Here is a 17128-nt window from a genome sequence, read left to right on the forward strand (position 1 = left end):
TTATGCTTCATCAAAAACCACCTCTTCCCCTACAGCCTAACAAGACCGCTTCTCTCTCTGTCTCTTCTCACGTAAGCTTTCGTGTTCTTCATTTTGCTTCCTGTATGTATTCAAGAAAAAAAGTTTATAAGAATTTGATACTTGATGCTAACGCCTTTGGAGCATGATTACATTGGCTTAGTAGAGACTTCTTCCATGGAAAGAAGCTCTGAGAAGATCTCATCTTCTTCTTCTTCTTCATCCTCTTCAATTCCCTCCATCGAAGACAAAACCAGCAAAACCACTATTGACACTTGTCTGAATCTCAAAGAAACCGAGCTGAGGCTCGGCCTACCGGGTTCTCAGTCCCCTGAGAGAAAACTCTCTCTATTTGGCAAAAAACTTGGAGACAAATGATAAAAGTATCGGTTTTGCCGGTAGCGCTTTGAAGAATTTGGTGTCTGGAGCTAAGAGGGGTTTCTCAGATGCCGTTGATGGGTCTAATGAGAAATGGGTTTTCTCTATGAAAGGTAAATCTGATGTTGACTTGACTAAAGGAGCTGTCTTGGCCTCTCCTGGAGGCGGTTTGGACCGTAAAACCAATTCCCAGCAAGCAAGACCATCTGTGTCTGTCATGAAAGAGGTTGTCGGTGTTCCCCAGTCTCCAAAACCAGTTCAAGATAAGCAGAATCTTGTTCCTCCTGTAAATGAGCATACTAGTGCCCCTGCTTCAAAGTATGTTTCTCTTCAAACTTGATTGTTTTTGTTGGAGATAAATTTTACATCAATTATTGAACCAGAAACTTTTTTTTCTTCTTTTTTCTGTAACAGGGCACAGGTGGTAGGATGGCCACCAATTAGATCATTCAGGAAGAACAGCATGGCCTCTAATTTGGCAAAGAACAGTGATGAAGGCGCTGGTTGCGTCTATGTAAAGGTGAGCATGGATGGAGCACCATACTTGAGGAAGGTTGACCTCAAGACCTACAATAACTATATGGAGTTCTCATCAGCTTTGGAGAAGATGTTCAGCTCTTTCATTATTGGTATACCAATCCCTCACTACCATAGATGGATGCATCTTTATTGTGAAAAATTGTCCTTTTCTTAACTCTCAAAGAACTGATTTTCATGCTAGTTCGAAGATATAATCTATCTTATTATCTGGTATCTGTTCTATGCCTAAGCTTCCTGAGTTTTGAATAGCTTCAACAACAACCAAAAACTCTTTAGTTGACGATGAGCTAATTTGTTTCGAAACATTTTAGCATACTATGATTTTTAGATCAAGTTTATGGATGGGTGTGTTTCAGGCCAGTGCAATTCCAACGGGCTTCCTGAGCGAGATGGTCTCAGCGAGAGCCGTTTGATGGATCTTCTCCACGGATCCGAGTACGTGCTGACGTTTGAAGACAAAGACGGTGACTGGATGCTCGTTGGCGATGCTCCATGGGAGTAAGTCCTCCACCTACATAAGTACTTTCTGTTTTTATCTGTTTATGTAATTTGACATTGCAATGTATCAAGCATTTAAAATATAGCCATATTGGCCTATGTTCATGGTGTCTGATTTCTTGCACAGTTATTCTATGATGATGGATTCCTTTACCTTGTTATCTTTGCCACACAGGATGTTCACCGATTTGTGTAGGAGACTAAGGATAATGAAAGGTTCAGAGGCAATCGGACTAGGTATTCCTTACTGATTAAAACAAAAACACCACTGTTTAGCATTCCACAAAATTAGCTTGCTTTAGATTTATGACGACCTTTGATATTAAGTGAGTCTATGCTGATTGCTTCCTGCTCCAAGGGCCATGGAGAAATGCAATAACCAGAACTGATTGAAAAACATATTAGAAGACCTGGAAGAAAAACAAGTCATAGAAATTCCATGCAACTTTACTCGAGAGCTATATATATGTGTATATATATATATATATATATGTTTTTCTACAAGTTTAATGTATTTAGTTGAATTAAGGGGGGAAAGGGCTTTGTAATAGACAAATTATGGCATTGAAGACATATCCAGTTATTCAAAGCTCTCTGGTTTACTTTTCTTTTGTTTAATATTTATCTCAATTTGTATACATTGAGTACTGTGTAAATGGATTGATGACCAATTGCCAATTGCCGACCTGTTTGTTTCTTTATTTGAAAAAGAAGAGCACGCCTGCCTCGGCCTCCATTCCGACAGTTCTAAGTTGTAATCAGTAGGACAAAGGATTGGAAAAGGTAAAGAAAAGGCATTTATTAGTTGCAATGAATGGAAAGCTTGGGTGACAAGTGTGGGAATTCCACAAGTGAGGTGTGCTTTTTGTTCGAGAGAAAACCATATAAACAAGTGTCTGCTTGAAAGGTATATCGATTTTTTTGGGTTGAATAACATTATATCTTAAAAGAGATCTTCATACATTATGTGAACACTTAAATCTATATCAAAATTATTACAAAACCAACAACTTGTTGACATATTTTGTATGAACTAATCAACCATTGGCTTCATGCTACTTTATCACTGTAATTACTTTACAAATCTTTGTTCGAAATTTGATTGGTGTTTATTGGACGGATGACCATCATACTACGGTAAATGACTGTCCTATAAGTAGAATTGAGTTTGAGGAAGTCAAAATGGTTCTTAGAAAGATGGGGAGGGATAAAGCTGTCGGTACAGATCAAATTCCTATCACTGTGTGGTTGGCACTAGGAGATGAGGGAGTTAAGTGGTTGACCAAGATCTTTAATATTATTTTAGAGACTGCCAAGATGCCAAAGGAGTGAAGAGAGTCTACGATGATTCCAATCTATAAGAATAAAGGAGATCTCCAACGTTGTGGCAACTACAGAGGTATTAAACTATTCAACCATACCTTGAAGCTATGGGAAAGGGTGATAGAGGCTAGGTTGAGACAGGTTACTAGGGTTTCGGAAAACCAATTTGGCTTTATGCCAGGCAGGTCTACTACGGAGGCGATTCATCTACTTCGACGGCTTATGGCATTCATTGACCTTGAGAATGCGTATGATAGAGTTCCCCGCGAAACGATCTGGAAGACCTTGGAAAAGAGACGGATCCCAACTGCTTATATCAGGGCGATTCGTGATATGTACTGTAGATCTACTACATACGTTAGGACTACAGTTGGTGGAAATCGGACTCCACCAGGGGTCAGCTCTTAGCCCTTACATCTTCGCCTTGATTATGGACGACATCTATTGTGCGACACCATACAGTGTTCCATGGTGTATGCTTTTCGTTGACGACATTGTCCTAGTTGCTGAAAAAAAAAATGAGCTGAATAGTAGACTGGCTACCTGGAATACTGCTTTGGAAGAAAAAGGTCTAAGGATCAATATCGAAAAGACAGAGTATTTATGATCAAACTTCAGTGGGAACCAAAACGATGAAGATGTAGAAGTATGCATCGAAGGACACGTTCTTCCCTCACAGGATTGTTTCAAGTACCTAGGGTCTATGATACATAAAGATAGAGGTATAGATAATGACGTTACACACCGTATAAAGACGGGATGGCTAAAGTGGAGGGCTGCTACTAGAGTTTTGTGTGACAAGAATGTGCCTCTAAAACTTAAGGGAAAATTTTATAGAATGACAATAAGACCAGCGCTGCTGTCTGGATCAGAATGTTGGGCAATCAAGAAGGATCACGTAAGGAGGATGGAAGCATCAGAAATGAGAATGCTTCGATGGGCATGTGGTAGGATTCTGTGGGACATGACACCAAACTCTGCTATTAGGATGTCCTTAGGGGTGGTGCATGTATCCGAATAATTGAGGGGGAGAAGACTAAGGTGGTTTGGGCATGTCCTTAGGCGAAAACCGTCGGATGCGGTCAGGAGGGTAGAGTCGATTACACGGTGCCAGAAGGAGAGGACGACCAAGGCAGAAGTAGGAAGATTGCTTGAGATCTGATTCGAAGGATTTAGCCCTTACCAAGGACATGACCTTTGATAGGAAAATATGGAGACTTAAGACTAGGGTAGCCGAGTAGTGCGGGTCACAGCCATAGGGTGTAACATCTCTGTCTTCTTTTTAATGCCTTTGTAGTAATTTCCATTACTTCTATTTTTTATACGTTTCTGTCATTGGAATTTATGATGGCTTAGAGCTAGGGTATCGAAGTAGTGTTGCATGAGTTTAGATTTTAACCCATTTAACTTTATACCATCTCTTAGCTTGCTAGCGTTGACTTCTGTGTATCATTCTCTTCAGGTTTCTTCTTTTTAAATTTAGCCGGGTCTTACGTTTCTGTTTATATGCAGAGATTTTTACGCAGGGATTTATTTGCAGAGATTACTTCCCATTACATAAGCGCATATGAAGACTGCATATGAAGACTGTTCAACGATGTATTTATTTATTTATTTATACATGCATTGCATTATATCTTTATTTTTAATTTTTTGACTGTCGAAGGTTTTCCACGGAAGCTGCTCTCAACCTGGCGTTGGGGGCAGCCTACTACCCTACCTCTCCTTACCCCATTGCATATGGGAATATGGTTTTGTTGTTATTGTTGTTGTCTATAAAACTGTTTCATTTGAAGCATGTAAGTAAAGTAATTACTGTTATATAAAACTGTTTATCTTTCTCTTCCTATTTGTTTAGTGTAATTGATTGTCATATTAAAGTGCTCAGTTCCATGTTATGAAAACAAAGAAAGTGATGAGAGCAATTATTCCGGAAATTTTCAAGGCCTTGTGAGTTTCTGGGAAAATGCTACCCTCAAGTCATGATTGAATCTTTCTCAGTTTCACTTGTAAATACTAGCAACTTTGGGTTCAGTTTTCGGCTTCTTTTTCTGAATAATTTGGTTCGGGCTGTTAACAGTATCGAATACACTATTTTATTCGTAAAAAAAATGGACGCAAATAGAGAGCTTGGGCCCAATGTTTTATAAGCATTGACCCGTAACATACAATAGGCATCAACTTGGATCATATGAAAATGAAGTAGGCCTAGGCCTTGTCATAAATGCGATTTAAACGTGAACAAAGGAAGGATAATAATCTCTCTCTACTTGTCTTGTTCCTTTGACATAAAAAGATATTGAATTATATTATGTCAGATTTATTATGGATGAATACTTTGACCTTTAGGTAAGTCTAAAACACTTTGCATTAAAGTTGGTCCCCAAAAATGATAATCACCCTTACTGCAACGGTCATTACGTAAACAGCTCCATATTTTGTCCATTCCCTCGTTTCAAACATGGGAAATGGAGGCATGATCTTACGTTTGTGTCGAATTCTGCTTTGACTAATGGAAACTGTTAACTAAAACGCAACAAAAACTAAGGGTCCTACCTTGACTCAAAAATTGATGGCCTCTAAGGATCAATTATTCGATGGGAAAATGTGGGTTTGTAGGCCAGTTAAAGCTTCATATAATCAAATCGGGGCATCAAATCTCAAGCTATCATACATATGAAAAATAATAAAGTTGTCTAGTTGGGTCTTATCGTTTCCGTTCAAAGTTCGCCTAAAAGACTGACGATTAATAGATCTTCAAGTGTCTTGATTGATCTTAATAATTTAAGCCAAGAACAGATGTGTTTGGCTATGTTCTATGATAGATAAACTTGGTCCGTGAGTGAGATGAAAATCACAGTGGTTCAGCTGTCTATGGAAATGCGATTGTAACACCCAATGTGTTGAAAGATTGTGGGATGGGCAGTAACCATCGGATACAAGATTGTGTCTGAATTTGCTTGAAAGCAACCTCAGCTGTTCGATAATGATATTACGTTGGTTCAATGACAACCAAAAAAGAAACTTCGTGAATGAAATATCTGTTAAATCTAATAAAATAAAAATCAAGAAAACTGACGTTATCGGTAGCATCTAATTACTCATGTCCCTTGCTTTCTTATTCTCTTAATAAAGGGGTGATGTGTAGTTTATGGTGATTTATACGGTGTGTAATATTAAAGTCTTATCCTCCATTAATTATGTTATAAGGAATTAGCTTCATCAAAAACTCTATGTAATATCAGGGGTATGTAACACTTGTCACAAATTGAGCTGGATCAATAATAATAATAAAAGAACAAGTGAATTCTATAGAGAGAAACGAATCTATATTTTCTTTATATATGACTTTACACCTGATTTAATAATGTGAAAGGAAAATAATGTTTATTTTACATTCTATATGGATTATAAATGTCAAATCCATCTATTTTGTTAAGTGTATCGTAGAGAGTCAGCTTCTATGAAGAGACCCTTGGAGAAGTAGTAGGAATATTAACATTCTTCATAGGCGAGTAAATGAAAAATCGAACATACGTGATAGCAATGCCATGTTTATGATGAGCCATCTCCGTCCCGAAACGCAAAACTCAAATCCACAAGCGAATCCCCAAGTTTCTTCTTTGATGAAACAAGGCCGATGACCTGACGCAAAACCTTTTTCGAAATTTAAGAAACTCTGCAAAATGTGTACACTTTGGACTGTGCCATTCATTCAATTTCCGAAGCACAACAACTTATAATCAATGGAGGTCAGGCATGAGTTGACGTTGGTTTTCAAATTTTCCAATTGACTATTTAAGAAATAAAAGAAAAGGACGAGAAAACCCCAAACTGCTCCAATGGTTCTGCCTTTTTAGTAAAACAGAGATCAAATTATCCGACGGCAGATGTGGGTTCCCTTCCACGTCCTCAGCCACTTCGTTTTCTTTAACCCATGTCAAAAGACTCCAATTTTCATTTGTCCATATGGGAGTCTCTAGGGTTTTTAAAATAAGAAAATGTAACGCATACTTTGAAGAAGAAAAAGTAAGTAGTTGTCTTAAGACGACATAATCATAATAAATATATTTTAAAGATTTATTTTGATTTGGTCTATTAATTTTAAAAAGGTTTATTTAATAGTTTAATTGTTAAATATTTATCACGTCCCATCAAAATTATCCAGAAAATATCTATGAGATATATTTTAAATTTCTATGGTCTCTTGTTTTCTTACCCTTATTTTCATTCCCTGTATAGGTTGAAGGAGGCGTTTTGCTTACGATTGTAAAATTAATTCCAAGGACAAGATATTATAATGTATGATTAATTTATATGTTATTTTCATTATTTAATTAGCATATGAACTTATATGGATAGTCTTAATGATTTCGATGGAATAAAATTATTTAATCAGTATATAATCTTATAATATTTGAACAGTAAAATATAATAACATCACTCATTATCTTCTCAAGTAATACCTATTATTAATAATCTTATAAAATCTCATTATATAAAAATACCATTAAACCAAATAATATAATCTAATTTTTGTAATCTTGCATTATTTCTAGTAATGTAGAATTAGTCGAACCAAACACATTCCAAAGTTTAAATGCATCTAGAACTTAAAAGTTCTTTTTTTAATGATAAACTTATGGGTGAAGTACCCAAACAATTTTTTAATTATATAATTTTCTTATTTTTTGGTTATGCATTTTTAAAAGTAATAAAATAACTATTAAAATTACTAAAAAAATATTATATTTTCACAATTTATTGTTACTTGCAAGAGGATGTGATATATTTTTCTAATAATATGGGTGACTATATGTTAGTATTTATTTATATTTTTTTAATCATTGACAATATATATATATATATATATTATGTAAATACAATTATTTAAATTTAAAATCTCGAGAAAAAAATAATTATTCTTTTAATCATAAAACCACGTTTAAAGCTTTTTTTTTTAGATTTTAAACATTTATCCTGCTAATAAAACTTCATGTGGGGATGGTCAAATTTAAAAATGAAAAAAAGATTGAAACTTCAAAATTTCCTGCAAAATTCAAGTCGTTGATGCTGACTTTTAGGTCCCTTCGGCACGTGAAATGTTCGTTCAAGGGCCCCTTTCATGTCAACAACAGCAAAAGTGTTTTTTGAAAAAGAAAAACTATTTTCTTTTTACTAATATTAGACATCTTATGAGTTATAAGTAGAAATGTTCCAATATGAGCAGAATAGGATTATAATCTAATTTTGAGAGTAGTTAAATTATTTAATTCAAAATATAATAATAAAATCAAGGAAAATATAATATTTTTGGACAATCATTCTCCTTTTAGAAAAACAAAAGTATGGAGGTTATTTTTTCACGTAAAAATACAAAAGTTTGAACCTTGTATTTCTATTTGAAATATGTACAAGTTTTTAGGAATTGAGAAAATGTTGGGTGAAGTGGCCAAAGTAGTTTCACAACCTATTAAATGAAAATAATATATTTTTGAAAATGAATGAAGGCCATGGTATAATTTTACTTTATTTTTACAGCAGTTTACTTTAAATCTTTGATTTTCTAAAAATGATTAATTTGTAAAAAATAAAAACCGTGATATTACACTTAATATCAGTGGTGATAGTGATACTAACAAATAAACCGTTTCAAACATAAATCTGGGTTATTTATTTATTGAGATGGTGCTGTCTTTTTTAGACAAGAAATATTGTCGTTTTCATTATCTGTAGTGAAGAAACAATGGAAGAGGATCCAATTTCAGCTGCATTGGAGTGGTTTTTTCCTTGTAAGAGCTGTATTGGCATTACTTTGTTTTGGTTCACACTTCACATGTTGTTGAAAAAACCACACCATTGAAAGAGAGAGAGAGAGAGAGAGAGGAGGAGGACTCAAGGGGGAAATAATTGCCGCACGCAAAGCCTAAATTGCTGTATAGGCATGGTTGTCCTTGTTGCCTCGTCTCCTTCATGCAATGAATGCAAATTCCTTTGCAAATAATTATGGGCCCTCTCCATTTCATTTACTATTTCAAATATACTTAGTGGACACGAGACTGGTTTGTTCATTAAAAAAGCAAGGGTGAGAGGCTGGTCGGTGAGCGTTCTTTTAAATCGCTAATTCTGCAGTTTTAATTAGGACTCAATAAATTTGAACACTTACAGTCCCTTGCAATCATTAATAGACTTGATAACATATGAATGGAACTGCATTGGAATCATTAATGCTGAGGAAGAAAAGGACAGTATAAATGGAGTGTAACACTCTTCCTCTGTCAGCAGCAATAGTTTATTATTGTCGGATAGCTAACACTCGTGCAGCTTCCATGGTAACTCCTGACGAAAAAAAATTTGCTCAATCTTGTCCTGTTTGGGGTTGGGATATGGCAATATTTGCTCTCTTCTAGACCTCAGCCTAGTCTGCTTAGGGGCTCAGTCAATTATGTATATATATACTTCTCTCCATTCTCATATATCACACGGCTGAGTTGCCAGATATTTGAAAACTGAACAGTGAGTGAGCAGAATCTACATGGTATGCAAAGTGCAAACTTAAACGATGAATTGAAATAAAAATTGAACTTTTGACATGAAATATACAGTGCAGATTCATTAGTTAGTACGTGCCCTCTATTTTTCTCAAAATCAAAACGATGATTTTATTGTCATTGCAAAAGTAACATTTGTATTAGAAAAGGTAAGTTACTGTGTAAAAATAACATTTTCACCACACCATTATGGTAAAAAGAAATCATTTACTTTATTTTCTAATTTTTATTGCCATTGGGAATATCAAACCAAAAGAAAAAGGGAAAACGAGAACTCAATGAACCAAAAAAAAAAGGGTAAAGAAAGTAGTTTAAAACTAAAAGGCCCACGTGCAGTGTGAATTGGGGAAAACCAAAATTTCCTGCTTTACTGCTGGTCTGGATTTGGGTTTGCGGATAATCAGTATGAACTTTAGAGATTCTTAAAAGAACTGGTTGAATTTGTCTAAGATATTATACGCATTCGTATAACTTTTTCTAATATTTAAATCGGAAGTGTTAATAAAACGTAGTCAGCTAGTTTTGGTGCACCCGGCCACATTTTGTTTCTTTCTTTCATCTTTTTTTGAATGGTTATTTGTAAGTATGTAAATGAATCTAACGAACGTGAATGATGATATGCTTATTTCCGTTCGTTTAACTTTAGATGAACAAACTAATGAAATTTTTTGTTTGCGTTCGTTTGTTAAAAAATTTAGTTTGTTCGTGTTCGTTCATTTTTGTTTGTTGAAATAATAAACGAACGAATGTAAACGGATAGATTATCAAATGTTCATAAACGTAAATAAACGAATGAGTCATTTGTTCGTGTTCATTCATTTAATTAAACGAATATAAAATCATGTTTATGTTCATTCGTTTAATAAATAAACAAATATAAACGAATTTTCCGCCGAACAATTCATGAATAGTTCACTAAACGTTCGAATCATTTACAAACCTAGTTATCGGATACTTCATTGCATATTTCTTCTTATTGCTGACAGGATCCTAATGTTGGACAGACAAGTAAATTTTGAAGTTACTTATTTCTTCTTTTTAAATATAAATTATTTTAAATTATATATATTTTTTATGGAACACATACAATAATTATCGATAATTTTTTTTAATAAAATTCAATTTTATTATAATTTAAAGTAATAAATTTTATATATTATAATTTTAAAGAATTTAAGTCTCTCTTACACACGAATAAAGAGAATTTATAACATCATGTTTAAAATACTATTTTAAAATCATATTTTGACAATCATACTAATACTGGAATCTTAAATCAAACTTTCTAAAAGCACACTTTCAAAAATTAATTCTAAACTAACCCTTAAATTTTTTCAATCGATTTTGATTTTAATAATTTCAATTTATTTATTTTAAACTTTTAAGTCATTTGTGAAAAATGTAATTATTTATTTTAAAAATAATAATAATTAAGATTAAACTGGTTAGAGAAGGTATTAAATATAAATATGGACGAATGTATAATTTTTTTTGAAAATATTTTTATATTTTAAATTTGAATAATATAACAATATTTTATTAGAAAAAAGATAAGGAAAATATATAATCTGTTAGGAAATAAGAATGCCATGAAATTATGTAAAATTTGTAATTTTATTATTTAATGTATAAATTATCTCATTCTTATATAATTCATCATGTCTATATTTTTATTTTTTTATTCATCTCCCTTTACTTTACCAATTTATTGTACTTATATTTTTAATAAAAATGTAAGATTATACAAATAAATTGTACATTGAACTTCCGGTATAAACTATTCTCTGAAAAAATTTAATACATAAATTTTTAAAAAATCTTATTTAAAATTTACTGTAATTTATATTTGCATAAAAAAACAATGTCAAGTATAACAAGTTACGCCGAATTATCAAATCTAACAGTTATACTGACATGTGATTGGAGCGAGTAGAGAGAAAGAACCGGTGGATCATCTTGTTACAGTGAAACATGCTGCACCATATCCCTGTCATCATAATTTGTATACTATATTTATAGCAAAAAAGTGAATTTATTTAAAATAAATAAATAAATAAAGATAAAGCTGAAGATTGATGTAACGAGCAAGAAAAGGCGTATGGATCATGGTATGTCTATTCGTCAATTATTTATTTACCTTATATTTATTTATTTATTTAATATTTTAGGTTAAGGTGCCCTTTTTGATATATTTATCAGATATTACATGCAATCACCTCTTCCTATTTTTCGGTTTAAAAACCCACAACTTGACACCTTCAAAACTTGAAACTTCATTTCATCTGTTTTCTCCAGTTTTGGTTCTTTTTTCACCTCTTCTCTGAGGAGCAAAGTTAGCAGACTTCGGCTATGGAAGATAACAAAACGGACGAGTCTTCAGATCAAAGATTAATGTGTAACCCAGAAATGCCCGAAAGACACAAGGGTGGCCTTATTACAATGCCATTCATAATAGGTACATTGTGTTGCTCAAGTGTTTTTGTGAAGTTCTTTACCATGTTTCTGGTGATGCCTTTTAGCTTTTTGCTTGAGTTTTCAATATTTTGTTTCTGGGTTTTACCATCTTTTTTGCTGAGTTCAAAAAGCTGAGCACCCTTATCAAATAGTTCTGATCAAGTGTTAGAACTTAGAAGGGTTTTTCAAGGTGATTTTGAAACACCTAAATGATGATATTCTCACTCTTTCGAAATGAAGCCAATGAATCATTTGAGAAGGTGGCAAGCTATGGGCTGGTTCCCAACACGATACTGTACCTGATCAGATATTATCACGTGGGAGTTGCTAAAGGCACCAATATTCTGTTTTTCTGGCAAGCTGCTACCAATTTCACCCCTATATTAGGTGCTTTCGTCGCTGATTCATACCTGGGTCGTTTCCTAACAATTGGCTTGGGCTCCATTTCTAGTCTTGTGGTAACCCTTCTTTCTCTCAAGTTTTTTTATGTTTAGTTATACAGTCATACCATTTTCTTCTTAATGGTCATTGTTTCCATGTGTAGTCTAGTTGGAAGTGTAGCTTCTAAGTGAAATAATCAATAATAAAAATATGTTGACAAGCACTAAAACAATATTAATTAATTAGGAGATAATGGCCAGCTTTAGCTTAAGAAAGAATGTCACTTGGGATCATGTGTTATTTTATTCTATTTGCTAAGTTAGCGCCTGTCACAACGGGTTTGTCCCGGCAGCCCACGTGAATATAGGAAACATCTGACCTTTTTTTGGACTCTGAGCGTTCTGGCTATCAGTATATCATTATTGGGGATAAAGTCTAGTGCTAAATAAATGAGTGAGGGCCGAGGAGATGTCTGCTCTCTCTCTCTCTCTCTCTCTCTCTACTTATTCAGGTTCTTGTTCATACTTATTTAGTCCAAGTATCTGCCACTCTAGCTAAAAAGTCTTGGCTGGTTGTGGTGGTTGGAGTTTACTGGCTGTTGGGTCCAGTAAAATAATGCTCCTTTCTTGGACCAAAGTTTCCTTTTCTTATCAAACAAGACCAAAAACTTGAACAAAGAACATAATTTGTTCACGTACCTATGTTTAATGGGGAGTGGAAAACGGCATTAGTTTTCAGAAAATTCAATGTAAAAGATCAGTGTGGCTCTTGCTAGCTTCACAATCGAAGCTCAATGTTTCCTTCACTTATGCTTAAATAAAAATGTTGTACATGGCCCTTTGGATGGCCTTTTTCCCTTTATTCCTGGTTTTATACCCAGCGTAATAAAACTACTAAGATAAAGGGATATGTAGGCACTAAACGGAGTGAGTCTAAATCAAAGAGCCTTTCCTTAAGGACAAGGGAGTGTAGTTAGCTAGGCTATTCTAGTTGATCTGAATTGCGCCTTGGATCATAGGTGCTGACCAAAATGCTTCTAAGAGGATAGACATTTCATGCTTATCAGCCATTGGACCAACCTGACTCTAAAGTATCCTTTGATAGACCTTGATACCACCTCTGACTACACTTTTACCAAAGCACAACAATAATTGAAACGTATGCGATCAGCACTGGACCAGTTTTGTGTAAAGTTACTTTTTATTATCTGACTCTATTATTAAGGTCGGTGAAGAAAATCTGTATGTAGAGCGTTTTTCAACACTGGTCCAGCCTGGTCACCTGGTGTTTTCCTATCCCTGTGTTGGAGGGTGTCCTATTTGGGTTAAGAATCATATAATTAGGTTCTCCTCTAGCGCCAAATTGAAACAGTGCTAGTTTGCTTTCTAAGTTCATTTAGAAATTTGTTAATGGAGTTGTGGTCCGTTAGTTAGCATCTCTTAGTTTGCAATTCCACAAGACCGGTATGAAACTGTCATGTGATTACAATTTTCCATTTTATTGTCTGGTTAAATATAGTATGATCTCAATTATTTTGATTGATAGATTTAGGCACTTATTCACATTTCCAATACATTATCAAATTTCCCTATTTTTCAATGTTTTCATCGTATAATATAACTAACTTCAACCACTGGTTTGCTCCATTTTATCATGAACTTCCTTGCGAATAATCCTGACCTCGAACACTTCAGGGGATGATAATTTTATGGTTAACAGCCATGGTTCCACAATCAAAGCCTCCACCATGCGACATAATGATCCAAAGATGCAGATCTCCAACAACTGGACAGATGACTTTATTGTTTTCCTCATTTGTTCTCATTTCCATTGGAGCTGGTGGTGTTAGACCATGCTCCTTGGCATTTGGAGCCGACCAATTGGACCAGAGAGATAATCCGAAAAATGAAAGGGTCCTAGAGCGCTTCTTTGGCTGGTATTATGCTTCTGCAGCTATTTCTGTTTTAATTGCACTGACAGGCATTGTTTACATTCAAGATCAATTTGGATATAGAGTAGGCTTTGGACTTCCAGCAATCTTAATGTTGATCTCCGCACTTGTGTTCTTCCTTGCTTCTCCCTTATATATTAAGCAGATGGCAAGCAAAAGCTTGCTTACTGGATTTGTACAAGTAATTGTTGTCGCCTATAAAAACCGAAATCTGGCATTTCCACTCCCAAATTCAACTGGAAGTTACCATCACAAGAGAGATTCAAATATTGTTGAACCAACTGACAATTTAAGGTACAAACCATAATCACATTAGCCTCTACGATTTAATGTTGTGATTGAATTTTTTGAGTAACATGTTTTAAGTTCTATGTTGCTGTTCTGATCTTAGATTTTTAAACAAAGCTTGCATCATCAGAAACCCAGAACAAGATGTTGCCCCGGACGGCTCAGCCTCAAATCCATGGAGTCTTTGCACAGTAGACCAAGTGGAAGAGCTAAAAGCACTTGTTAAGGTCTTACCTTTATGGTCTACAGGGATCGTAATGTCTATTAATTTAAGCCAAAACACATTCCCTGTGCTTCAAGCTAGCTCTATGGACAGGCATCTTACAAAAAAGTTTCAGATTCCCGCAGGATCTTATGGAATGTTCAACATCATCTCTTGCGTTATGGGTTATTCTTTATGATCGTGTGATTCTCCCTATGATATCGAAGATCAAGGGTAAACCAGTAAGGATCGGTGTCAAAATAAGGATGGGAGTGGGCTATTTCTTACATGCATTGCCATGGTAGTTTCAGCCATCGTCGAGAACGCAAGACGAAGGGAGGCAATTCGAGATGGATTTCAGAACAACCCTCAAGCAGTTTGAAAATGTCTGCCATGTGGCTTGTGCCACAGTTTTGCTTAAATGGCTTTGCTGAGGCGTTCACTGCAATAGGGCAGACAGAGTTGTTCTATTCAGAGCTACCCAAGAGCATGTCTAGCATTGCAGCTGCACTCTTCGGACTTGGATTGGCTGTGGCAAATTTACTCGCTAGTGTTGTCGTGAGCATAATCGATGGTATTACTTCAAAAGGCGGTAAGGACAGCTGGGTCTCGAGTAACATAAACAGAGGTCGCATTGACAACTACTATTGGGTTCTTGCCATATTGAGTTTCATCAATCTATTCTATTACCTCCTCTGTGCCTGGGCTTATGGACCAACTGGTCGACAAGCAACAAAAGTTAAGGTCTTGCCTGGAAGATGAGTTGTCTAAAATTAAAACCAGGTTAAAGGACTGCAGAAGAAGATCATACTGATGGATTGTTGTTAGTTTGAGGAATGTTTTTAGAATTACCGTTGCAGTTCAAATTTGGCAAAAAATAAGTATGCTGGTGTTTAGTAAGTAGGAAATATAGTTTCTGAAACCATATAACATCTTTTATGCATATCATTTGTGTGAAATTTCTTCTCTAATCTCTTCCATACGCCATTCTTTACCTTCTTTTACATTGTAATTTTTTAATCAGAGCTTCATTGCAGTAAATAGTGGTTTGGCACGAGTCTGCTGATTGAGTCTTTGGTTTACTTTAAACTGTGTTTTAAGTTGCTTGATGCCTAAGTATTTATAATAAATTTTAATAAAAAAAAGTATTTATAATACATATTTTGTTAATATCAGTCTGAAATCTTTCTGTTTATCACAGCAAACAGTGTTTTTGAAAAAAAATTAATTGTCCATTAAATAATTCTTTCTGGGTTTGCAACATTCCAAGCATACAAAAATCAATGATTCCAATTATTTAATGTCTAGAATAAAAAGATCATTTGCTACATTATTAATTCATATTCTTTCTCTAACCAAAACAACAAGCAAATGGGTGATAATAAACAAAGGGACAACGCAGCCGTCCCCACTTTTTCTTGCGAGCCAAACGAAAACAAATTAATTATTAGTCCATATTCCATTGTCTTACTCATAGGTACAACTACCATTTGATTATTTTCCATCCAACAACCATCCTTCATCCATATATATATATATATATATATATATACTGATAGTATGTAAACATGCAAAACCCACCCCGGTCCATTCCCTCACCCCACCAACGAATCGATCACTGAAAATAACGCAGCAATGAGGCTCATCAGATTGTAAACGTGTCTCTACACTCCCTTGCTGCCGGTAAACAAGTCATTCTCGTTGGAGTTCCCGGTGCTTTCACTCCTGGATGCAGGTAAACCAAGTATAGAATTATATTATGTATTGTATTTATTATAGAAAATTTTGCAAGTGGCTCCTTAACTCCCATATATTGTCTTTGTTTTCTCAATTCCATGCAGCTTGAAGCATGTTCCAGGTTTCATTGAAAAGGCAGAGGAATTGAAGTCAAAAGGCATAAGTGAAATCTTGGTACTAAGTGGTAATAATAAACTTTATAACTTCCACTTGTTGAATTCATTTATAGTAAAAGATGAGTGGAAAATGAAAGTGGCCTTAATTGTGTGGGGTGTGGTGTTGCAGTTAATGACCCATATGTGATGAAGGCATGGGCAAAGTCATACCCAGAAAACAAGCATTTAAAGTTCTTCTCTGATGGCTCAGCAGCTTACATGAAGTCTCCTGGGCTTGAGCTGGATGGGTCGGACAAAGGTTTTGGGATTCGATCAGAAAGGTTTGCTCTGCTGGTTGATGATCTTAAAGTCAAAGTTGCTAACATGGAAACCGGTGGGCAGCTAAAAGTTTCCAGCGCTGACGATATGCTTAAGGCTCTTTGACCTCATTCATCAATTCCTCCTGTCCTTTTGTGTTTGTAATTCTACTGCAAAAATTGTTTGACAATAATGTTTTCAGTGTGCACTGTTAAAGAAATCAAAGCTTGTGCTACTTAATACTATGTTGCTTTTTAGTTCGACAACATGAATTTAATGTTTTTGTTAGGATAGAAATTATAATGCCCCTATTATTCATAGATAGGAGGAAACTACGCCATGATCGATTAGTACCTTCTTGATGTAACGACTTATGTCTCATCTCATATTAAAA

General features: G+C 34.8%; 1 protein-coding gene and 2 pseudogenes across 1 annotated transcript; all 3 read left to right on the forward strand.

The window, feature by feature from the left end:
- LOC120133298 lies at positions 1-1966 on the forward strand (annotated as a pseudogene).
- A 9556-nt stretch (positions 1967-11522) lies between these two features.
- Positions 11523-15602, forward strand: LOC120133295 (annotated as a pseudogene).
- Positions 15603-16152: 550 nt separating this feature from the next.
- On the forward strand, positions 16153-16997 carry LOC120133272 (peroxiredoxin-2-like). The gene is made up of 4 exons (XM_039149885.1): positions 16153-16169; positions 16218-16319; positions 16426-16505; positions 16607-16997. The coding sequence occupies exons 1-4, from the start codon at positions 16153-16155 to the stop codon at positions 16858-16860; spliced, it is 453 nt and encodes a 150-aa protein (XP_039005816.1). The 3' UTR covers positions 16861-16997.
- Positions 16998-17128: the final 131 nt, after the last annotated feature.

This window comes from Hibiscus syriacus, unplaced genomic scaffold, assembly GCF_006381635.1.
Source record: "Hibiscus syriacus cultivar Baekdansim isolate YM2019G1 unplaced genomic scaffold, ASM638163v2 tig00110578_pilon, whole genome shotgun sequence".
Taxonomy (NCBI): Eukaryota; Viridiplantae; Streptophyta; class Magnoliopsida; order Malvales; family Malvaceae; genus Hibiscus; species Hibiscus syriacus.